The sequence below is a fragment of the Notechis scutatus genome, chromosome 1, assembly GCF_049901735.1.
Source record: "Notechis scutatus isolate UNSWTSFEM ecotype Mainland chromosome 1, rNotScu1.2, whole genome shotgun sequence".
NCBI classification, from domain to species: Eukaryota; Metazoa; Chordata; class Lepidosauria; order Squamata; family Elapidae; genus Notechis; species Notechis scutatus.
This window is the reverse complement of record NC_142009.1, coordinates 168,001,490-168,027,014: the sequence shown is the minus strand read 5'-3', so window position 1 is coordinate 168,027,014 and position 25,525 is coordinate 168,001,490. Positions and strand designations below refer to the sequence as shown.

At 38.7% G+C, this 25,525-nt stretch overlaps 1 protein-coding gene across 2 annotated transcripts in view; it reads left to right on the top strand.

Moving 5' to 3' along the window:
- CCNYL1 (cyclin Y like 1) overlaps nucleotides 1–25,525 on the top strand; it is a 36,585-nt gene that overhangs the window by 8,373 nt on the left and 2,687 nt on the right. For both annotated transcript variants that reach the window (XR_015746441.1, XM_087949454.1), the window contains exons 2-9: nucleotides 6,200–6,274; nucleotides 7,154–7,188; nucleotides 11,965–12,065; nucleotides 15,110–15,145; nucleotides 17,366–17,417; nucleotides 18,932–19,051; nucleotides 20,853–21,019; nucleotides 25,307–25,469. Coding sequence is in view for 1 of the 2 variants with exons in the window: in XM_087949454.1 (XP_087805580.1) it covers nucleotides 6,200–6,274; nucleotides 7,154–7,188; nucleotides 11,965–12,065; nucleotides 15,110–15,145; nucleotides 17,366–17,417; nucleotides 18,932–19,051; nucleotides 20,853–21,019; nucleotides 25,307–25,469 (749 nt within the window). In the remaining variant the exon portion in view is untranslated. The remainder of the gene's footprint in view (nucleotides 1–6,199; nucleotides 6,275–7,153; nucleotides 7,189–11,964; nucleotides 12,066–15,109; nucleotides 15,146–17,365; nucleotides 17,418–18,931; nucleotides 19,052–20,852; nucleotides 21,020–25,306; nucleotides 25,470–25,525) is intronic.

The window sequence follows — 25,525 nt, the reverse complement described above, 5'->3', positions numbered from 1 at the left end:
CAAGATACATAAGATGAGATGGTAGTATTGTAATGATTTAAGAGTTGATAAGAGATTAAAATGTTAAAATGTTTAAAAATGATTGGCTTTAAAACTTAATAATAGGGGAGGTTTAGAATATTGTTTTAATTAAAGAGTTTAATAAGACTATGGTATTGATGTTATTATAAAATTTTTATTATAGTATCTTTTTTAATATTTGGATTTATTGTCTAATTATGTACTTAATTATGTTGGATGTATTAGTTAGATAGAATGTACCAAGCAAAATCGGATTGGGTATTAGATATTATTTTAAAGATTAATTTGATTAACTTAGGGGGAGATAGAAAGGCATCATACTCTGATTAATGATTTCAGGAGAAACTTATTTTCTTTTTTTTTATAAGGAATGAGACAAAGGGATGATAAAAATGGACAAAAGATATAAATATAATGATTCAAATTAAGATGATTAATTAAGATAGAAGTAAGAAGTGTGAAATATGTGGGGAAGTTAATATAGAAGGCTTAGAATGGTAAATAAAATAAGTAATGATATGTAAGATGAGCATGAATATAATTGAAGTCCATGAAGAGAGAGACACCTGGGTCCAAGTTACTTTCCAAAAAGATTTTTTTTATGTTTTGTGTGTTGTGTGTATATGTCTTTTTGGGGGAGAATTAGTTAAAAATTGTAGAAATATAGATTGAGAATAATGGTAACTGAGTCAGAAAGAAACAGATGAAATAATAATAATGATATTGAATAAGAGTAAAGAGAAGTAAAGAGAAATTGAATAAGAGGTTTTGGTATGTTGTATGGAAATGGTTTAAAACAGAATTATAATTTATCTGACTTGTTAAATTGACAATGAAAAAAGGTTTAAACATGTAATGAATAATGACAATTTGTGTGTTTTAAAAATTAATAAAACTTGTTTTAAAAAAAAAAAAGAACATGTTTGTTATTTGTTAGATAAGTTATATTGTTTAGTATTCTCTCTGCATATGTGCAGAGAGTTAAATAAAAACAGTTGACTTTTCTTACATATCTGAATTTGAAATAATGCTCTTCTCTGTATTTCAATTTTATAAATATTGAATAAATATTAAAATATTAGGCTTTATACACTCAACACTATATTTCTTCATATGTATATCAGGTTTTTAACATACTAGTCATGAATTACTGGAAAGCTTGAATTACTTACACTCTTTCTTGGTGACAAAATCATTGTTTTTAACATACCATTATTTAATTGCTGTTGCTAAATTCTTTCTCACAATTGTCTCATTCTTAGGAAAATTTGATACGAAATGTACATGGTTTTAGTACTGGTGCTAAACTTTTTAATGTAGTAATGATGTGAAAATATATTTCATCTATTGTTTTAATCTAGGAGTGGAAAAAAGTACCCGCCCAGAGAGTGGGAACATTTTCCAGACTTTCTCCTGGGGACTATTGTCGATTACAATCATGGGCCTCTCTAAAGCCTTTTCCTTTTACTGAAGCTGTGTACTCTGTGTACACTGGGATGGAACACCATGAAGCAATAGTTCACAGAAGCTATTTTGCCCCCTCTCATTTTTTCCCAAGTGGTGAAGGTTGAAACCTCAGATTGTATCATTTCACAGTGCTCTCCTTCTGAACTAAGTTTCCTGAGGAACTGCTTTTCCTTCCCTTTGTAAAGATGTAGAAAGCACATGTGTGCACTCAAGAGTAGAGCTTCAGATTATTGGATGCTTGGATCAACCCATATGTCAAAATTTAACTATTCACTATTTTCGCCATTGTGCAAAACAGGAGTGTGCAGCTTTTTGGGTAGAATTTAATTGGTATGCTGGGAGCTGCACTCTGAAAAATGTGAGAACATATCAAAAAGTATAAATGGATTTAATGTCAATTTAAACTTAATTAACAATTACATTAAATACTGTAAATACAGTTGGTTATTCCCCAATTAATACTTTTCTTAAAAAAAGTATTAGTATTGATTGAAAATTACAATTTGGCATCAGGTTTCAAGGATCTTTGCGTGATTATCTCCAGAGTTTGGGACTATGTATTTTATAAAACAGAGGTCTCCAAACTTGGCAACTTTTAAGACTTGTGGACTTCAACTCCTAGAATAGCTGGCTGAGGAATTCTGGGAGTCCACAAGTCTTAAAGTTGCCAAGTTTGGGCATCCAGTATAAAATCTCAGATAAGTGACCTAGAATAGGGATGTGCACAAAATATAAAATAAGTTTCATTCTATGCCCAGAACAACCACATTGTGTCATGCAAGTTTTGCTGGAATGTTCTGGACAAGCCACAATTGAGCAGAATTGGAAAATACTCAATCTGGGTTTGGACTGAAAAACATTTTGGAGGATCTTACTGGACAAGTAGAGTTATACCTTCCTCTTCCAAGTATCTTGTGTTCTGGCCCATTGTTTCCAGTGTTCTTCCCATCGTCCTCCTGACTTCTTTGCTGCCATTGTAACCCTTGACAGCATATTCCACCTGCCTAACTGCACTTCCTCTCTTTTTCCCTTTGGCCACAACACCCTTGCTTGGCATACTTTGCCAGCCTTTTGCTTTTTTGGTCTCAATTTCCTCTGAGCTACTGACACAAATCTGCCCACAGCATACACCTCTCAAGTCCGTGTACAGACAAAATGTGTGGCAGATCCATGCACAGATGGAATACATTTCAATTCAGATACAGATCATCCCATGTATTCTTGTACAAAATACCACAAAATACACCACTAATCTAGAGGTACATAAAATGTTTGACCTGTTTTAAGTTGAAATTACTTGAACTTGAAAGAATTACTTGGGGTCCAGAAGAAGTTGTTTTGGTTTACACTTAAGATGCACAATTGTCATTTCCTGGAGGAAAAGTCACAGAAGGTAGTATTTGATGTGTTCTCTCCTACCCATTGCCAGTAGCCTATGGAGTGCTAGAAAATTTCATTCCCCCCCCCTTTTTTTCCAGATGTGCATATCAAACGTACAAAAATATTCCAGATACTCTATCTAAAGTGTCATCAAAAATTATTGATGTCCACTTCTCATTTTCATGCACATCTCAAAGAGGTGCTGAACGTTGAACACTTTTTGAGCAGTTTCCCCCCCCCCCCCTTTTTTTTTTTGAACAGTTTGGAGACTGGGGATGATTGAGGTAAAATGGGATTTAAATCCAACAAAATGGAGAAATCACAGATTGGAAACTGTGTTTTGAAAAGATGCTTTCAATTGAGCTTAAATGGAATTGTACTTTTGTGAAAATATATCAACTGGGAAAGTACAGATAAAATTAGGGCTTTTAACATATTAGGCAGATACACTGCACTGATCAAGAGAAAATAAGCTGCTTTTTTTAACCTACTCTTCATGAGGCCTCTTTTGAAGATGATCAGAAAGATTGTTTTGTCTAGACTGAAACTCTGATTGCATGTGCATTTCTAAACTCAATTTAAAATGTGCTTTAATTGCAGAGGTGAGAAACATCTGCCCTTCAAAATTATCGAAATCTATCTCCCATTAGCTTCCGTTCAAATGGGTGATATCACCCTACTTATATATGAACTTATAAGAACTGTAACAAAAACCTTTTCATTCACCATTCAGGTCTATTAAGAGCCACTAGAGAGATTCCTTTCCATTATGACCCATATACTTTTGCAATGATTCTTTGTAATAGTACTTATATTTAGGAGTGTGCACAGAATTGAAAATGTTTTAAGCTTAAGACAACACCTTATTCAGAAAGTTCTATTGGAATATTTTAAGTTGATTATGTTACACTGGCACAAACCTTGAAACACCTGGATGTTTTAGTTGATTCCAGCTTGAAGCATTTTGACTGTTCCATCTATGTAAAATGATGGAACCAAGTATGAGAAACCTACTCCCTTAATGTTTCATCCCAGCATCACACATATATAGACAGGCTATCAGTCCACATTGATTGCTACAGATCTGAGCAGATTTGTGTATTGGCTGCCCAAAATAGGAGTGAATCCATCACCCTGATTTGCTCTAGCTTACTTAAGTAGGATAGAATGCACTGATGTCATTTGGAAATGTACCAGGCATGTTGCTCTAACTAGGAGAATCACATGCTTGTATCTGCTGAGGGACTTTTCATGCCAGAACCTGAATCTTGACTTCTGTTGCTATTGGGCATGGAGCATTTCCCCTCTTTCTGGAGGGAGTCTAATCTCTTTCCTTCAGCTTGGACCATTTCTTATAGGCAGGAAGTCTCTGTAAAAGCAGGGGAGATTGTAAGGAGTTAGTCATTGTCAATTAGCTTCCCCTCACCATTGGCTCACTTAAACCTATAAATATGGTGTGCTTGTTTGTACCCATAGTTTTTGGTAGAGTATGAAGTCAGACTGTCAAAGTTTATTTGTTTTATTAGATTTTTATTCCACCTTAATATTTTTATGAATAAGTCAAGAAAGTGAGCATATATAAGAACATGCACAAGCTCTTACATTCTCAAGAGTTTGTTCAGGAATTTTCAATTGGAGGAAAAAAAAAACCATAGCTCTTAAGTGGCACTCTCTGTTCTTAAGAGAGGTATTGCAAAACAGAACGGCTCAAACACAAGAAACTGCCTTGGCTATGACTACCCCTTTCTAAAGATCAAGAATATGTCCATGTAGATTTGCCATGTTGTACCTGGTTGCTTGCACTTCAAACAGCTGCTTTAATAGCAGGTAGTGTAGGTGGTTCCACTGAATAAAGACATTCAAAGAGATCTGTGGTCAGGGTCAATCGTACTTGTCCTTAAACTTCCCTTAACAGAAGTTACTCTTAACAGAAATACCCAATATTATTATGGCACTTACCAATAAAAGTACTCCTGGCAAATCTTAGTGTTCAGAAGTTACATTGGAAGCAGTAATGGCTGCCCAGTTTTTTACCATGGGCATCTTAGCAGCAGCAATTGTGCCTTGTGAATCAGAAACAGTATGTGGTGTGAAGGAGGTCCCTTCTGCATGAGCCTGCATTTTGTCACATAGGAGATGCTGACAAATATAGCAGCAAACAGTTAGTCTCACCCAACTAGTGCATGGTGATGGAGAGGTAACTGTATATGACTGAGACCAACACATCTTTCCTGCATAAGTGATAGAATATCCACCTGTATTGTTGTTGCTGCTGCTGCTAGCTGTTGTTGTTGTTGTTCTTCTTCTTCTTCTTCTTCTTCTTCTTCTTCTTTTATTATTGTTGTTGTTGTTGTTATTATTATTATTATTATTATTATTATTATTATTTATTATTTGCTCAGTTAGGTCTGAGACATTTGGACCTTATTATCACTTGCCCCTTCACCATCCCTTGGATGCTTTAGTGACTGCCCCTAGTTGGCAGTATGAGTTGCTTACTGCTGGATGTTGCTAATGTGAGTGTTTAGTAATCCCATAATGGAAATCATTTTGGATTCTTGCTCTGCAGATGTCTGCCTTGTAGTAACTGAGTAATGAACTCATGAGGTGTGGCTTGGATTTAGGACAGTACAGCTCTTCCTGAGTGTTAATTCAAATCTATGGGTTACTGTGAAGCAACATAACCAGTCTTGCTCTGCTTGCCTCACCTATCACGATACCAATATTGCTGCTACAGGAGCCACAGGCCTATTACTAAAATAAAACCTTTCAGTGGTCTCTCTTCCTCTCTCTTGCCCAGCCATAATAGATTTAGAAAACCACTAAAAGTGGGATCATGGCAATGACAAACAGTAAGTGTGAGGGCATACTCATTTTGTGGTTGTTCATTAAGTATTTTCCTATTACTGTAGCTTTGATAGATTTAATAGCTTTTTGAATTTTTGGAAACACCATTGATTTAAGTAAAAGGGATAGTGCACTTAACACTTGACTGTTTTCTCTCAGAATGGAAAATTAAAAATGTCAAGCTAATGGAGATTCCTTGGAAAGTATAATTTATTCTATTAGTTTATCCATGCTGTTTACTTTAAATCTAATATCGCTGCTGTTTAGAGCTATTGTTATGATTCTGATATACAGTTCAAATTCTCTGCGCATGTGAGATCAATATATAAATACTAGAACTGTTTATTAAGAAACACATCCTGAGATCATCTAGAAACAGATTTAAAATGTAATGCTTCTTAAGTGAGATTTGGGTTTTAACTGATATATTTTTCCAAAAAGGAAGTCATTTCTGAATAGCTGCCTCATTTCATATTTGTTTCAGATTTAGCATTGGAGTCAAACCCATCTGACCATCCTAGAGCAAGCACAATTTTCTTGAGCAAATCCCAAACAGATGGTAAGCTAATTTTTGCTCCCTTTAAAAAAGAGGATGGGAGGAGATGGAGTGGGCATTTAATTCATTTCCATTTCTGTCAAAGTGATGTTTGAATCAACATTTTTGCTTGCTCTTCACTGCATTTCTCATAGCTGTTTGTCTGAGACTGTTTTTTTTTTAAATCCTTTTAATTCATTCCCAATTCTCCCCATCAGTAGAATAACTAGAAGATGGTTATCTTATGGCCAGTGATTGAAGCGACTTTCTCATCAAGCACCATTTACAATATTCCTAGCAAATATGATTCACTGCCTCCAGAAGATGTTACTTCTGTCATCTCATTTCTTCCTAGTGGCAAAAGAATTCAGTCTAGCTTGAGTTATATGTCAGACTAACATGCTAACGTTTACTGAGATAATTTTATATTAACATTCAGCTTTGATGCTCATGTAACATATTTCCACCTTTTTAAACCAGTATTTATAACATTGAGTCTTTTTATAGAAACAGTGCAGTTTATTATTTATTTATTGGCTTTCTTTATATGTTGTTACCATTGTAAAATAAATGGTTGAATCAGTAAATGCTCTAATTCACAGAATGAATTATTGCTATTTCCCCTGATCTAAGAAACAAACAAAAAATAAGGAGTTGGTTCTGGGGAACTGACTAATATTTATTCCATGAAATATGCCTTTAATATCTAGATACAATAGGTTTAAAAAAATCCAACAAGCTGCCTCACTATGTTTTTTATGATCCTAAATTATTTTCAGATAATCCCAAAAGTATTGTCAAAGTTGAATCTGTAGAATGAGAAAACGTCAACGGGTGTTGAATTTTAAAGTAGAATTTTAAAAACAGTGTATTGATTGACTGAACTTGTTTCTCCTTTTTCAGTGAGAGAGAAGAGAAAAAGCAACCACATCAACCATGTAAGTACACACAACAGCTGTGAAAGGAGTAAATAAAAAGAATAGTTCATGGTTCTTGTTTCTCTATAGTAGTGGTTCCCAAAGTGGTGGTACTGCCCCCTGGGGGGCGGTGGGATGCCTTAGGGGGGTGCTAAGAGGCAAGGAGGCCAGCAGGGGGGCACTAAGAGGCGGCCAGGGTGTGTTCGACTCGCCAGCCCCGCAGGCTCACTGACTGCCAGCCACACAGCCCATTGACTGTTTGATCACTCCGTAGCCGGCGCCTCAAAGGCGGAACCCGCGCGCAATGAGCCTTGCCAAGCCAGGGTGGGAGAGAGGTGAGAGGTGGTGGAAAGGGGATGCCTTAGCTTGCAGGCTGCCCTCTCCAGTGGAAGCAGTGGAGGCACGCCAGAAGGCCTGAAAGCAAAACCCTCCCAAGGTGCGCGGTGGAAGGGGTGGGTGGTCTGGCATTAGGGCCCCCTTCCCCGGAGGAGAACAAGGGAGCGCGCAGCGCCTGCCCAGCCTCCATCTCTCTAGCCAGCCGGGCTTGCGCGCAGGATGTGGGTGGGTGCAGCTGCAGCTCTCCAGGGCACGTGGCTCGGTTCGGCTCTACGTGGCTGTCCCAGACCTGGAACCTAGCTTCCCTCTGCAGCCAGGTTCTTCCGACCGAGACCTGTGCTTGCTTGCTTGCTTAGTTTCCAAACGATGGTTCCTACCGTGTCCGCCGATCTGGGCTGCTTCCGCACGCCTTCCTCCTCCTGGGCAGAGTGTAAAGATAGGTGGAACGCTTCCCCGAAGTTGGGAGTCTCTGAGTGTGTGCAGAGTACTTCCCCTTGCTTGGCCCGATGGAAGTGGACCTTGGGTTGAAGCAAAGAGGGTGAAGTCGGCCACATCGCTGCCCCGGGGAGGTTGGCATTGCAAAATTGGATGCCAAAGAAAGAACTGGGGCAGGGGGCTGGAGAAGGAGCAGAGGGGCAGCTGCATTAAGGAGCAGGAAGATCTTAGCCATGGTTAATTGACTAAGCTGGAACCAAACAGCATGCTAAACTCTAAACCAGAATTGCTGGGTTTATATATTCAGCCCATGTTTCTCAACCTTGGCAACTTGTGTGGACTTCAATTCCCACTCTGGCTTTGCTCTACTTTCCCAAAGTGCCGCTGCTATTTCTTTCTTTCTTTCTTTCTTTCTTTCTTTCTTTCTTTCTTTCTTTCTTTCTTTCTTTCTTTCTTTCTTTCTTTCTTTCTTTCTTTCTTTCTTTCTTTCTTTCTTTCTTTCTTTCTTTCTTTCTTTCTTTCTGTACATACATACATACATACATACATACATACATAAGGTCTGCCTGCCTTCCTACCTACCTGCCTGCCTCCCTGCCTGTCTTTCTGTCTACCTATCTACCTACCTATCTACCAATATAGATCTATATCTATCTATCTATCTATCTATCTATCTATCTATCTATCTATCTATCTCCATCCATCCATCCAAAATGTCTGTCTGTCTGCCTGCCTTTCTGTCTACCTACCTACCTATCTACCAGTATAGATCTATCTATCTACCAACCTACCTATCCATACATTCATCCAAAAGGTCTGCCTGTCTGCCTGCCTGCCTGCCTACCTACCTACCTACCTACCTACGTGTCTCTATCTGTCTGTCTGTCTGTCTGTCCGTCTGTCTTATCTATCTATCTATCCATCCATCCATCCATGTTCGAAGTGCCAGCCCCGCAGGCAAATTGGAAAAGTAGAGCAAAGCCAGTCTGGAAGGGAGGGAGGGAAGGGGGGAGGGAGGGGGAGAGAGAGAGAGAGAGACCTGATGCATCAGATTGAAATGAGGCCTAGTTTAGACTGAGGCCCTTTTCCACATTGAAACCTCTTTGGCTTCTATTAAAGGTTTTGTGGACGAAACATGGTCAAGACTATCAGGAAGCTCTCACATTTTGTTGAGGCTTTAAACAGGATCCATTGGACCAGATCTCCACCCTAAAAATTATTTCCCCCGATGTATTACAGTGCCAATTCTGAAGAAGGCAAAACCAAAATGTTCTGGTAAATTACAAGGAGAACAGACACACACACACTCCCTTCTAACCCTGCTGGAGCAGGTGATTGGACTAGAGTAGATATTATCTTTCTCCTCCCTCCCTCCCTCCTTCTTTATTTCTTTTTCTTTCTGTCCCTTCCTTCCATCCCCCCCCCCTCTTTCTTTGTCCCTTTTTATTTCTTTCCCTTTTCTCTTTCTTCCTTCTCTCTCTCTCTCTTTCTCTCTTTCCCTCTCTCAGGCTCACCCCATTGACTTGACTTGCTTGGGCAGGTCCCTCCAGTGCAGTGGGCTCAATGGGGTGGACCTGCAGGTTTGGCACCTAGAACGTGGCAGTCGCAGCATGTTTGAAAAGTAGAGCAAAGCCAGAGGTCAGTAATTTTTGCTGCAAAGAATCACAAAAGCTTCTGGGTTATGCACAAGAAGGGACACACATGTCAATGCAATTCAGCAACATAAAATAATGAGATACAAATAAAACAAATCAACAAGAATCGGCAAAGCATCTCTGATTAGGTTTTATTCACTGCTAGAATCTAATCAGAGATGCTTTGCCGATTCTAGTCCAATGACCTGCTCCAGCAGGGTTAGAAGGGAGTGTGTGTGTGTGTATGTGTGTGCATGGCTGTCAAAACTCCAAAAACAGGTCAAGTATCTGGGGAGGCCAGTCATAAATTAGAACACTTGCTAAACAACCGGCCATTAAGTGAGGACCACTTGTTTGCCAGTCACCTGGTCATGCCCACCCAGTCACGTGACCACCAAACCACACCTACCCGGTCATGTGACCAGCAAGCCATGCCCAGCCAGCAAGCCATGCCAGCCAGTCACATGACCATCAAGCCACGCCCACCCAGTCACATAACCAGCAAGCCACACCCTCAAATTAGGTCACACCCACAGAAATTTGAATCCCACCTCTGGGTTGGGAGCATCGAGGATGAGTTTGTAGCACCAAGGGGGCGGTGGACTGAAAAAGTTTGGGAACCATTGCTCTATAGAATGGTTTTTTAAAAAAAATTCTGCTGAATGGAGTAGAAGAGGTTTCAAGTCATACAACCAGACTTCAACCCACAATTTGTCTCTCTTCCTTGCTTTTGTGATAGCTGTAAGATAACGTTGAAGATGCAATCAGGTGAGAAGAATGCATCTACTCCTGCTTACCATTTTAAAGCTGTAGAGGAAGAATAGTCCCATTACTACTACTCTTATTCCTATTAATTGCTAGGAAAAAAAACCTAGATTTTATCTCGGAGCAGCAGGAGAAAGTTAAGTAACATAGGACAATGGGTGAGTATTGGATGATGGCACAATATTCTTTGCAAAAAGAAGGGAGTAGAAGGTAGAACAAATGCTGCAAAACCTGACAATAGCTTTAGAAAAGACCCCACAAGCTTATATCCAAGCCTTCTAGCAAAGAGTTTGGGCACTGTAAGTTGTGCATGTTTGGTTTGAATTAATGAAAATATGATTTTTATGTTTAAAAAAAACCTTTTAGCAGAATAAAACCAGTTAAAAATGGGCTGCTGCATATTATTTTGACCTAATTGGTGCTTCAGTTTTAATAAATCTAGTCACACTCTGAGTCCTAGAAAGACCATAGTGGCAAACTACTTCCGAAAAATATTGCTAAAAACTACTGAATTGATGTGAATCACCATGAGGAAAAACGGACTTAAAGGCAACACCCCCTCTGAAAAAGGCTGTGACACTTTCATATATTCTTTAATAGTAATAAGGACATCTGTATAATTTATAGAATTAGTGGCACTGTATCCCTTGGACCTTCTGTGTATGTGTGTTGTCTACTAAAACAGATACAATTTCTGTACAGTATTTCTACTTCCAATTTATTTCTGAATAGAACCATCTAAAGTTCTCAAACATAGATAGGCAGCAGACTATATCAAATAGCTCACGTGAGGCCTCTGAATTGCTAAGAAATCCAACAAAGAATTTTGGATTAGTTGGATCTTAGTCTGAGCAGGTAGACCAGAGTTTGTCACTAGGAGGAGTGTGATTTTTGATTTTGAAACTCATGGATTTGGAGAATATACCTTGTTCTGCAAATGTACAAGGGTTATTGGGGGTAGGGGAAACATCTACAAGGTTACAGTCATCTCACCGCTGTTAGAATATAGCATTCCCTTTTACAGAAGAGACATTACTTTCCTAGATTTGAATATCAACTTGACCTATTCTTGCTTCAGTAACTGCATTTGTTTCCTCTTGCTTTGATGCAAAGATGTATTAAGTGTTAATTACATAGACACATCAAGCTTTAACCTTTTTAAATAGCAACAAATGAATCTTGATCTGAGTTGGGACTGGAAGATGATTCACTGAAACCTCACTGAATTTGTTTCTGTTATTTCAGTAAGTGGTGATGTGTTCAACATAGCGGCCAAATAAATTTCTGCCCAGTGTTTTATTATTCGGAAAGTCTTCTGTCTCTTCTTTATCTTTGCCAGATAAACTTTAAAAGAAAAACAGGTACCAAGAAAAGAAAAATAATGGTGTCCATTGGTGTTTATACCACAACTGGCTATTGCTGAAAATATTACTGATGCTGATTTCTTTTCGCTAGTTTATTTATTCTTAGGCCAGCTATTTAAATGCTCTCCTTAATATATTTTGATTTATTTAATAATATTGTCTGTGTGATTCTAACATGCATAGTAGTGAATCCTGATTAAACCCAGAAATCATGGTTTTCAAATATTTTTATAAACTCCTATATATTTTTTCTTTCCACATAGGTTTCCCCGGGGCAGCTTACAAAAAAGTATAGTTCATGTTCAACTATATTTATAGATGACAGCACAGTCAGCCAACCTAATCTTAGGAGCACAATAAAATGGTATGTATCACTTTATGTGTGGTTATATTGGATTCAACTCACTTGAATCTATGAAATCCAAGAAAAATGCATACCAAATCTAGAGGAAGTGATAAAACAGTATATGCTGAAACAGATTCCCTGCCCCTTATTCTCAGTATTGGTAGAGCAACATCTATATGCTACTGTCAATTTGAGATACTTAACATAGAGCAATACATTATTGGCTGAAATTCCATACATATCCCCAGTTTTAGGGCAGAGTTTATTAGCTCATAGTTTAGAACAGGAGTGTCAAACTCGATTTCATTGAGGGCTGCATCAGGGTTGTGTTTGACCTCGGGGGCCCCAGGTCAATGTCACTTGTGTCAGGGACTCCTGTGGTGCCTGAGTGCTCTGCCAACGAAAATAGGCTCCTGAGCTCTGTTTGCGACGGCCTCCTGCAACCCTCTGCCAGTGAAAACAGAGCTCCATTTTCACTGGCAGAGGCACTGCTGGCTGGTCCTTTGCTGTTTCCAGGGCGGCCCCACGGGTCAGAAATAAGCACCCCATGGGCCTTGTGTTTGACACCCCGGTTTAGAAGAAGTTTTCCTTTAAATATCTGAACTTTACAGTACTCTAAAGCAAATAGAATCCTGCATTGCAGAGAAAACAGGATTAGGATAGTTAATCTGAACCCAAAACAAAGGCCCATTTTGTGTAAGATCAACTCATTTAAATACTATTCATATTCCTGGTATACCTCATTCAACAACTATTCAAAGTTACAGTGGCACTGAATGAGAAGATTTATGACCATTTTTCATAATTGAAGCCGTTGCAGTGCACCCCCACCCCCATGGTCATGTTTTCATTATTTGGATCCTTAATTACCAGCTCACTATTACGATGTTCACAGCATCCTATGGTCATATGATCACTATTTGTGACCTTCCCTGCCAACTTCTGACAAGCAAAGTCAATGGGAAAGCTGAAACTGCAAGAATTGCCTAAGGGCTACAACTGGAGCTGTCTTTGTAAGTCAGTGCAGTCATATGACATCACACTTTACAACCACATCACTTAGTGAAGGAATTGCCTGTCCCAATTGCCATTGTTAAATGAGGACTACCTGTACATTTTGTATTGTATTATACTGTATTGTATTTATAAAGTATATAGTAATACATTTATAATAAATAATCTACGAGCATATGAAGAGGAGAGCCAGTTTAGTCTAGTGCTGTGATGGCGAACCTATGGCACACGTGCCACAGTTGGCACGAAGAGCCATTTGTGCCGGCACGCGAGCCACAGGCAAACTTACCTCACTGCACAGGCACACACCTCACAGCTGATTTTTGGCCTCCCAGAGGCTTGAGGAAAGCCTTTGGAGGCCAAAAAATAGGCCCGTTTCATCATTTCCTGTATTTCCGTAAATACTGGAAGTGATGAAACGGGTCCATTTTTCAACCTGCAAAGGCTGCAGAAGTTTTCCTCAAGCCTTTGGGAGGCCGAAAAAGGCCTCAAAACGGGCCGAAAATCAGCTTGGAGGCGCAGTGCAGGTGTGGGGGTGGGGATTGCGCACGAAGGGGGCAGGGATGCGCATGCATTGCCTTCTGGGTGCTGGCATGCAAGCACGTGCACAATTTTTGGCACAGGAGCCCAAAAAGGATAGCTACCACTGGTCTAGTGGTTAAGGCACCAGCGTAGAAGCCAGGAGATCGTGTGTTCTAGTTCTGCCTTGGGCATGATGGCTGGGTGCTTTAAGCCAGTCACTCTCCCAGCCCAACTCACTTCATAGAGTTGTTTTGGGAAAAATATGAAGAGGAAAAAGTATCGGTATGAACTGTATATGAAAAAAGGATAAAAATCTAAAAAAAAAAAAGATTGACTCTGTCAGAAATATCTTCTCTTAAGTGTTAACTGAAATAACTACTAAAGCTTGGAACTAAGATATTTGCAAGTGTAATTTGTAGAGCATTTCAATTATGACATACATGAAGGATGATGCATCTGTAGCATCCAATGTAGCAACTTTTAGGGGGGAAAAGATTGGAGTTTATTCTCCTTTTTTCCATAACAGGATCTTAAGACTAACTTCCAATTCTGTTGGGTTCCAGCTGAACACAAGTTCAACCCAGTTTATGTTTTGTTTATGAGTGCCTTATACTGTTCATTGACCTTTATCAGCCTAGCAGGATAATCCATGCAAATCAACTTAGCCCTTTGCAGGTAGGTCCTATTGTATTAAAAGTTCATTGGAGTCAGGCTGTGCCTAAATCAAATGAATGAAATGAAATGAAATGAACTCCCTTCCCAAATTGTATTCTTCGAATATTACCTCTGACAAATTCAATAAATTATAAATAATAATTTGGAGCTTTTAAGTTGGAGAGATTAGAGAATTAAGGCAAATATTCGTGTCCCAGAATAATGTTGCAGGATCCAATCTGGGTTGATCACCAGGACCAGAAGTTTGGTCTTTGGAGTTTTTGGATTCATGCTGAAGGCTATCTTCAGAGAACTTCAGGCTGCTAGAGAGCAGTTCCCTGAAGATAGGATTCAGCATGAGTCAGAAAGCTCAGAAGACAAACTCCCTCTGGTCCTAGTGACCGATCCAGATTGGATCTTGCAGATTAGAGACTTGCTCTGCTCAGTGAATGCTAAATTCATAATTTCGTTGAGATATTTTGAGCCTTGGATTGGATCACTTTGAGGCTACTCAATCAAGGCATCCTTTACTTTGCTTAATGTACCCTATCACACTCCAATATCTACAACAGCTGTTCAGACTCTTGGGTGCTTTGACTATATCAAGATTCATGCTTGTTCACACTTTTATATTGGCCCTTGTTTGGAATAGGATAATTTTGAACCTTATATTAATGTCTGTTAAACATGGACATGTACAATGTTCTGTTCTAAACTGATGTTTTAGACTTTAAAATGAAAGGGGAACATGAGAAACAGGAGAGAACTAAACTATAGTTTAGTATATAGTATAAATTTTTTCTTTATCTAACATGTATCAAAATTACATTCATAGCTCTGCTTCTAATTAAATGACTTCCCCTTCTTTTCAGTGTTACTTTAGCAATATATTATCACATAAAGAACAGGTGAGTATTTCTAAAATTTCTTGTTCGAAATTGTATGCAATGATCATGTTGTTTGTAATTCCTTGTAAAGATGCAGTCTTTAATTTTGCTACCTGCTTTTAAAATATCAAGAACTATGACTAATATATTGACCTGTTTTGTTATATTGGGATTCCCATAAAAATATTTTCCTTTCATTTTTTCTCATTTTTAAAATTTATTTTAACTGTAAGGATTGTTTATTGTAATTTTGCTATTGTACTGTAGTATATCTTGGTATTTTTGTCTATATTTTGTACTGATCTATAAGAATAATAACTTCAAACAATACTGGATTTCCATGGCAGAATAACTTGATATGAGCTAATGCCTAAACATAGGAAGAAGGACATACTTTAGGAAAATGTAAAACTTAAGACTTTTGAGTAACCTATCAACATAGATTTTAAAAAACAAAAATCCAATATTTTTCTTTTTTAAAGTGAATTTATTTAATTTTAAATATATTAAAACTTATAATGATTGGGCATTTGAAAAGTGAATGCTAAGTTCCTAAAAATTGGTAAGATTAAATATATGCATATCCTCAACTGTGGTACCTCCAGAGCAGGGGTAGGATGCAAATATTTTTACTGCTGGTTCTGTGGCTGTGGTCATGTGATTGGGTGGGCGTTTCTTCTCCCCCCCCCCTTTTTTTTTCTTTTTGCTCCCAGGAGGCTTCCCTGACGCCCAGGAGGCAAAAAACGGAGGGTGGGGGGGCTGCACAGTACACACACACACACACACAAACACACTCCATTTTTTTTGCCTCCTAGGCCTCAGGGAAGCCTCCTGAGCGAAGCAGTAAGACAGCAAGGGGGATCCTGGCACAGCTGATCATCGGAACAGCTAATCGTCGGGAGGAAAAAAAAGATACCGGTTCAGCTGAACCAGTAGCTGTTTTTTTTCTACCGGTTTGGCTGAATCGGGCCGAACCAGCAGAATACCACCAATGTTCCAGAGATATGGACCAGCCCATTTAGGAAGTGTTCACTTTGGAATTAAAACTGAAGGAAAGGATGATGGACTTATTGGTAAAATTAAATCCTCTATACAATGCAGTGTATAAAATTAGGTGTTCTTTATGTAAATGAAGGATTAATTAAATAATATATGTATTATACATATTTATAATTGATCTTATAAACCATAGATGTTTCACCTTTGCTTAATGAAAATAAGATACTTAAATCTGTCTAGTATCTGGACCTTCCTTCACTACTTCAATCAAAGGCATTATTTTTGTTTGCCCTTTGTTATTGTGAGAATGGGCTGGTAACATCACCTGGAATGGGAAAAGACCACAGAGAAGATCAACACTGAGGTCTACTCAGGTTCCGATATTTATCTGAAGATAATTATCTGGCATCTTCTGTACATATAGCAGCTGCGTAAGTGGGGAATAAAAGCTGTATATTATACATACTGCTTAAGTCATTGTTCCACTGCAGAATGTTACAGATAGTCCCATAGTGGTGAAGGGGGTTTCTTAAGTACAGGCTGCACAGTGACACATCAGGCCTAGCTGCAAACACTGTAGTTAAGTTCATCCAAAATGGAGACTCAGCCTGATGGAAAAAGTAGTTGCAAAGGCTTTGAGGGCATCTAAAAGAAAACCAGAATCTGATCACTTATGATCCTAGAAATCTGCATGTGACTGATTTTCTTCTGTGTCCTGGAAATTTTTTACCCAGTGAACTCCTGATTTCCTTTCTTCTGTTAACTAGCAATTTCTCTCCTGGCTAATATAGAGAGAGAGCAGACTTGCCTTATCCTTTAGGTCAGAGGTCTCCAACCTTGGCAACTTGAAGACTTGTGGACTTCAACTCCCAGAATTCCTCAGCCGGCAAAGCATCCAGCAAAGCTGGCTGAGAAATTCTGGGAGTTGAAGTCCACAAGTCTTCAAGTTGCCAAGGTTGGAGACTTTAGTCATAGTCATGTTTGCATGTTCTATACTTCTAAATCCTATTCTCCAACCAAGGCCTCATGTAAACTCTTACTTGATCAAAAGTAACTAGTATAATAACTATCATCGAAAGCTAGGAAGTATATAGCATACACTTTATTATATTTGCCTTAAATATTTAGGATTTAACAGCAAAATGAGAGGATGATGGAGAAAAAATATAGTGCCTTGTAACAGATTACAGGCAAAGATTTATCACGCTTTACTAATTCCAGTTGCATTCCTCTTTGTTGCAGGGATTCAGATAGATCACTGGATATTTTTGATGAAAAATCACACCCACTCACGGTAAATCAGATTGTTTTTATATTCATGGTCTCTGTTGATTTCTTGAATATTTTAAATTTTTATTTCTGAAATGTTCATACTTTTTCCATTTATAAGCTAAATCAAGATTGCAAGTAAAATGAAGTTGGGTTTTTAGTTTTCTGTCTCCTGATGTACAAAAAGCATTTTAGTCTAAACATATCCAGGTAGACGTTTGACCTCCTGAATTTCAAGACATACTGCAGAGTAGCATCCTTGGACCTTTGATTCTATTATTGATTCCAGTATATCTTACAGAAGGCAAAAAAGCATAGCTTTAATTATATTGAGAAAGTTGAAGCCTTTCTGTAATCCTTGCCTGAAAAGAAGTCACACATGCAAATAAAATAGCTTATCCATTTTTCTTAACCTCCTTAAATTCTACTGGAATAGAGCTCTGTGGGATGCTGCAGGACTCTTTTCCCTTTGGAAAATAAGTAGATTTCTTCTCCAAAGCTAGATGAGAGGACCTGCAGCAAACCTAAATGGCTGTTGTGGCCTGTCAGACTCAGACGATGAGGAGGTTGGTGAGGAACTTGGGCCAGTCCTGAAGTCTGGGGAAGATTCTGATGGAGGCTTTGCATTGGAAGCAGAGATAAGGCCAGGGCAGTCCAACATTTCCCAGCTGCCTTTGGATTCGGAGATAAGTGGGGAAGAAGAACAGTTGGGGCCTGTTCCAGATGTGCATATGCGCAGAACTGTCAGGAGAGGAGAACAACTCAGGGGCCAACTCGGGAAGAAAAGCACATGTGGATGCCGAATTCTTAGGAAATAAAGAGAAGCAAAAGGGAAATAGTTGGTTGCAGGAGACAATAGTTCATATTTCTTTCTGAAAATTTGCTTATGGTTCATTGCCTCACAGAGACTCCTTGCCAGGAAATAATTTATAGTTTTGTGACTGGAAGCTCTCGGCCTGGAAATTATCCATAGATTGTAGGTCTGTTCTTGCAATTAACCCTTGGAAAGATTATTGCCAGGACTTTTCTGTGTGTGAATGCCATGAATTCACAGTAACTAAATAAAGAGGGTTTATTTGGGACAAAGAGTCAGTTTCTTGGTTCTGCTAAGGCTGGGTCAGATCAATGGCCAATAGGAGCCAGGCAAATAGATCCCAGTTTTTGTCTGCCTTCTTCAGCAAAAGCATCAAAGTATTGTATCTGGCTCAAATAGCAGAACAATTAAAGACAATTTCAGGCTACTATCACAATGAGCTAGGGAAGATGGAATGATATCATGATATTCTGTATACTGTGTACATCTCTATATAGTACTATCTATATAAACGCACGTGTGTGTGTGTGTGTGTACACATGCACATCTATATTGTATTCTATGTTCTATTTTCCTTAAAAATGGGGTACTGAGGTTTCTTCCTGCTGTGGTAAGCGGGACATGAGTATGAGCCTCAACAGTATAATTCTGTATGTTTCCTCAGTACTCCGTCCATTATTTTCAATGGCATTTTTAAAGTACTTCCAAATTATGTCATGTTTCAGCGAGAAGAGGTTCCAGAAGACTACTGTAAGCATGATCCTGATCACAAGCACATTTATCGCTTTGTTCGTACCCTTTTTAGTGCAGCACAGCTGACAGCTGAATGTGCAATAGTGACTCTGGTAAGCCTTGCTTAATTATGATTGTCTTACATTTAATTAAAGATGTCTTATATTGTTAGCATTAAAAATATAGAAAGAGCCAGTGCTGTCTAGTGACTTTGGGCCCAAAAGAATTCCAGTGTGAATCATATCTCAGCATTAAAGATGCCTTGGCAATGGCAAGCCACTCTCAAAGACGTTGCGACAAAAACTGAAGGGATTTGTCTAGAATCACATACAATTGAATAAAAGAAAAAAATGCATCACATATGAAATAGAAACTTATGGCTGTAGGAAACTTATTTTGGAGGCATCTATTCAATATCTTTCACAAATCTGGTTAAATAGTTCAGCTTTTTTATGCTAGTGCTTTAGTTTAGAGCAGGGGTGTCCAACCTTGGCAACTTTAAGACTTGTGGACTTCAACTCCCAGAATTCCTGGCTGAGGAATTCTGGGAGTTGAAGTCCACAAGTCTTAAAGTTGCCAAGGTTGGACACCCCTGGTTTAGAGTATAGTTATTTTGTGTTGAAACAGTTCCTTTTAGTGTAATCTTTGGTTCTAGATTCTGGGGGTCTGCATATGGAAAATTCTGCATAATGATGATGTCTCTTACAACAAAATCACCCATGTTTTGTGTGGCCTTACAGACAAGTTATTTCATTATGGCATTGATGGATCATAATCCATTTGCAGTCTCTGCTCCTATATGGGAATTCTTCTAAAAGAGTTGTAACCAGACCAAAAAAAATCAATTTTTATAGTCTCAAACACATATTTAAAAGTGTTTCTGCCACTAGTTGGCAGTGTTTTATCAACAAAACAGCAAAATTGGGTATCAGGCAAAGGGCAATAAGAAAGTACACTACTTAACACACCTTACTGTTATAAAAGGGCTTGTTGTGGAAGTTGCAGGCTTCTCAGTTGGGTGTGTGTGTGTGTGTTTTTCTCATAAACATACTAAAGGAGAAAAAAAGCATGTTCTTGCCTAGTTGGTATTTGTTCTAAACCCTTTGAAACTCCAGATTTAATTTTAAGGAAGAAGAAACTATATAATTAAATAAAAATAATTATCTTTTAGAAAATGGGGAAAACTTTAAGCAATGTAAAAATGTCTACAAGAAAGTCTCTTCCTATAAGCCTGGTTGAGATTCACACCCTCTGTTTCCCGATGTGATCACCGCCCTGGGATCTGTGAAGGTCTCCTAAGTATTAAAAAGAGTCGGTCCTGCTTTAGTTAATGAGCACAGAGAGTTGGCCCTGGTGGTGGCACCTGCTGAAGTAATTAGTTCTGGCATCTTTAAAATGAGTGTTTATTTAAACAACATTGAAACACAATTTTCTGTCTAGAATGAAGTTGATTGTGTGTGCTGTTTAACCAGTTTAAAATCAAATTTCTGATGCACCTGGATTAGAATTTCAGTTGAGTCACTTTTCCTTATAAGGAATATTGGAATTATGAGTAAAGAATAAGGATGTGCAGTGGGAAACAGAAAGTCTAAGCAGCATGTTGGTATCCATTCTCTCTCTGACACTTTTCCCTCTCTCCCAACCTAAGAAGCTGCTGCAAAAAGCTAAATCAAATCTGCCACAGAGCTGCTCACTTGCAGAGTACAATTGAAATTATACGGGAGCCATGGTGCCCCGTTCCCCTATGTAGGCAAACATATTGAAAAATGCAGTTTTGAGATTTTCCTTGTCTGTGTCATCTGCATAGAAAGTATGAGAGCTGCTCCTTATATCCATAGGTTGCAACAGAGTTCTGGTTAAGAGAAGCTAGAAAGTATGAATCATTGGAAATGTGCAAATGTTCTTTATTTTCAGGTTTACTTAGAAAGACTCTTGACCTATGCAGAGATTGACATCTGTCCAAGTAACTGGAAGAGGATAGTCCTAGGTGCTATACTGCTGGCTTCTAAAGTGTGGGATGATCAAGCTGTTTGGAATGTGGATTACTGCCAAATCCTGAAGGATATTACGGTGGAAGACATGTAAGCTAGCAAATTTAGTTGAAATTGCTTGTCCGTGTCTTGTCCAGATTGTATCTTTTTAATATTTTTTCTTCATATAAAATATTTTATCCTATCTATACTGTACAGATAGTGCATTCTAAAATTGTAGCTAGATATTCGACACCCTTGATTAAGTTTATTCCTTGAACATCCCCAAAATTCCAATCATCATGATTTGCTCTGCTTCTCAAATACTACATTTCTCTCTTTATCACTATTTTCATAATATGTATTTTCATGTTTATGCTTTACTAATTGAAAAAAAATGAAATTTAAAGGTAATATAATAAAATAATTTTAAAATATTGATTGATAAAAAGAAATAGTGGATTCGTTATACCAAAATAACCTAGTGGTTTTTTTTAAACAAGGGAGGAGCAGAGGGATAGCTTAATGATAGAATCTCTAAAATAAAATCTACTGTAGGGAAAGCCAACATTTGGGAGGTCATTGCCACAATTTTGCCTTCTGACCAGAGGTGGTATTCAGAAGGTTCTGACCAGTTCTGGAGAACCGGTAGCGGAAATTTTGAGTAGTTTGAAATAGCACCTCTAACTGGCCCCATCTATTCTCTGCCTCCCAAGTCCCAGCTGATCGTCTGGGTCTTCTTTTGTTGCCCTGCACAGGAGAACTGAGCTGGAAAGCAGGTTAGTGGGGTGGGGAGGGAATGGAGATTTTGCAGTATCCTTCCCCTGCCACGCCCACCAAGCCACACCCACAGAACCGGTAGTAAACAAATTTGAATCCCACCACTGCTTCTGACTTTTTAGAAAGGCTGTAGGAAGCAGTGATGGTATTATTTGAAGGAAGGAAGCTTTTCCTTTGGGTTTTTCAACTTTTTGAGGAAAGGGATTTAAGAACATAAACTGAAGTGGCCCTCATTTTAAAACTTCCAAAAATTGGAAAAATAGTCAAGAATTATGCAGCTGAAATTTGTAGTAAATTGGCATCTCTCTCTCTCTCTCTCTCTCTCTCTCTATCTATCTATCTATCTATGCATCTATCTATCTATCTATCTATCATCTATCTATCTATCTATCTATCTATCTATCTATCTATGCATCTATCTATTTATCTATGTATCTATCATCATGATGGCCTTAAGGGAGATGTTCTTTGACATCATGGATCTACTTTCATACAAATTATGTTTAATCACATGATCCAACCTTACACCTTAGTCTACTACCCCATTCAGAGCAAACTACAAAAAATTTTTCCTCAACCAGTGAAACTAATCTTTGTTGGCACTTCAAGTCTGTACTTTACTTTGAATCAGTCTCCAAGTGATTTTCATCCGTCTATAATTATTCATATAATGGCTGGTGGTGTTTGTCCATATTGTAAGACATTGCTCTTCTGCACTGTATTGTAAATTTGCAGTAGTAATTTGATCCAATCCCATAAGGTCCATTTGTAAACACTTTTGAGGGATCACAGAAATCAAAACATTTTGGGATTTTTTGTTTTAAGCATCACTGCAGGCATGTGAAGAATTCTGTTTTTACTCATTAACTTTATAGGATAGAATTTCTGTAGGTTTGCTTCAATAAATCTAGCATTTAGACTGCACTGTAGGGTGGGATTTCTAGTGGAAGACTATTTTCCCCAGTTGCTGTCCTCCTGAACTCTCCTGTCCAGTGGGATACTTCGTTTAGGGCATGCATGGAAGCTTCTAGCATGATTCTCTTCAGGTTAAATTCCTGTATACATCAGTGTGATTGGGGACAAGCGGGAGGGAACATGCTGGGTAATACAATCATGCAGAGTTCCCCAACCTTTCAGGCTTGTGGACCAGCGGGGCGGGGGAGGAGGGAGGGAATAGTTCTGTGTGAGCGGTGTGCATGCATGCATACCACCCGCATAAATGGAGTGTGTGTGCATGTGTTTGCCTGCTGCTTATACATATGGGGATGCGCACACATTTACCTGCTGTTTCCGTGGCCTGGTTGCAAACTGGTCATGACCCATTAGTGTGCTGTGGTCCAGAGGTTGTGGACCCCTGCAGTAATATACTGGAGGCTGGGCCTAGTGTACTTTTTCATCACTTCTCAGAAAAATATATTTGTGCACATGACGTACATACACATTGTCACATACGCTTGACAATACATACATGTGACATCATAGTATGCAAGTGAAGAAGAGATATTGGTGGATGGGATAAGAAATGAGTATTTGAAGGTTGGGGAGATAGATAGGGGGTAAAAAAGTTAAAACTTGACTAACAACATTATACATCAGAACTATCCTTGTACATCATTTCTGATTCTGCAGCAAGAAATATAAAATGAGGAAAATTGATGCAAATATATGTACCTCTCATATATTGTTCTTTAATGGGCTATCTTAATAAGAATGGAGAGGAATACATTTAGTTAATTGCTAATTTTGTAGATTACAGTGGGTGTAAAAAGGGAGCCTGCCATTCTTGAATTGCACATCATAAGAATAAAACAAGGGCCTTTCTTGTTTCCCTGGGCTTTATACCTATTAATAGAGTTGTTATCTGACACAACTATTGTATTTTTTCACAATTAAAATGTATTAGCAAGTCTTGAACAAAGGGGATAAATGAAGTCCTGATGAGATGATCATCAAAACATCATCTGATTTGCATTTCTATAAGCTTTATGACCATATGAACAGGAAATTAATTCTGGCAGTAGATTTAATGGGACTGTAGCCTATCTTCTAAAAGCAAGCCACACAAAGCTCCTATTCTCACTATGAGTAGCATCTAGGTGATTGATTCTGCTTTATTTTCAGTCCTTAGAAAATATATTTAAACATGAAAGATTACTTTTCCATCCTCTTGTAGGATGGAAGGGATATTTTGACATATCCAGGGGTTCAAGTTGTGAACTCTGCGGGTCTGAGAGTTAGCTCCACTGTTTGAGCTGATAGATAATGGCTTTCTCTTGCACCCTCATGCACCCAAGCCTACCCATAACATGCATCTTGTGCACCCCCTGGCACCCTCACTCTCCCTGCTGACACTTCCCCTTGCCTACCTTCTCCTACCTGCCGCACAGAATGGGGCAACTAACCATGGCCAGTTCACCACAGGACAACTCACCGTGGGACAATTAAACAATTCAATTTATTTAAAATAAATAAAAAACATTTTAGATTTTTGTAATTCACATTTTCTTTTGTCCCTCCTTTTGCATCCTTTCTTTAATGATTCTATTCCACCATTTCTTTGGTATTAGTGTATCTCTTGCCCTGTGGTGAGTTGGCTGCGGCAAATGGTAATAGGCCCCTCCCTCATGCCGCCCTGCTCCCTCCTTCATTCAGCAGCAGCCACTTAATCTTCTGTTTTATGGTAGTGGGAAGTTGGTAATAAATTGGCTGGCCTATTGACCATGGGATTTGGTTAATGATGATGGCAACTGGAAATGTAGGCAACTTTCTAACTGCAGGGATTGCCACTGCTAAACAGTGCAGTTGGGTTTTGCGACTGCGTTGCTTAGCAACAAAATAGCAGGCTAAATTGCCGTTGTAAGTCCAAGACTACCTGTACTATCTACTTGTTCATTTTAAAATATTGTATGAATTTGGGTAGTCATTGATGTCTTAGGTTGCTTCTGTTTTTTTCTGAGTCTGTCCATCTCGAGAAGTGCTGACCTACAGATCTGAATATATAGAATGGATTTTGCCAAAATTAACATCACTGAAAAAATTCCCCTTGCCAGCTAAGGTTGATAAAGTAACCACTTAGGAGTTTCAGGACAGAAAACTCCTTTGCCTATCTAAAGCTGCTTGCTTGCTTATTTATTTATTGATGGAGATGAATCCAGGTTGCTTCGAGAGGCTTTTTACACCCAAATAATAGCAGCAGCTCTTCAGAGATCCATTTGTTGCCGTGGTGATATGCCTCCTCCTTTTGTCGGCCCTCTCCCACTTCAGCGTACTCTCTTCCTGTTATGAACCTGGCGAAAATGCCTGCAAGTTCTTCAGAGCTAATCAGCAGCACACATCATTCTTTTCATCTGATAACTATAGTGCAGGGTCTTGTGAGAATAAGAATGCAGTATGAATTGTGCCTGGTGGAACTCTAATAAAGAAAAGGTCAGAGTATGTGGCAGAATGTAATCTTTTTCATTAGCTTAAAATACCAGAATTCAAATAGTGCCCTGCCTCTAACTGTATTAATACATTAATTCTATTCCTTTAAAATGCTTTGGCATTTTTACCAAGGGCTTGGTGGGTGCTGCTAGCTGAACCGCATTCTGTTTGTCGTCCTCTTCTGTTTTCTTCCAGGAATGAGATGGAAAGACACTTTTTGGAGCTGCTGCAGTTCAATATCAACGTTCCTGCCAGTGTTTATGCCAAATACTACTTTGACCTTCGCTCCTTAGCAGATGACAACAATCTGTGCTTTCTGCTAGAGCCCCTTAGTAAAGAGCGAGCACAGAAATTAGAGGTAATAGCGTGAGACTTGTGCGGGGCAGTTAGCTTGTATAGCTGCTGGTTTTGTGG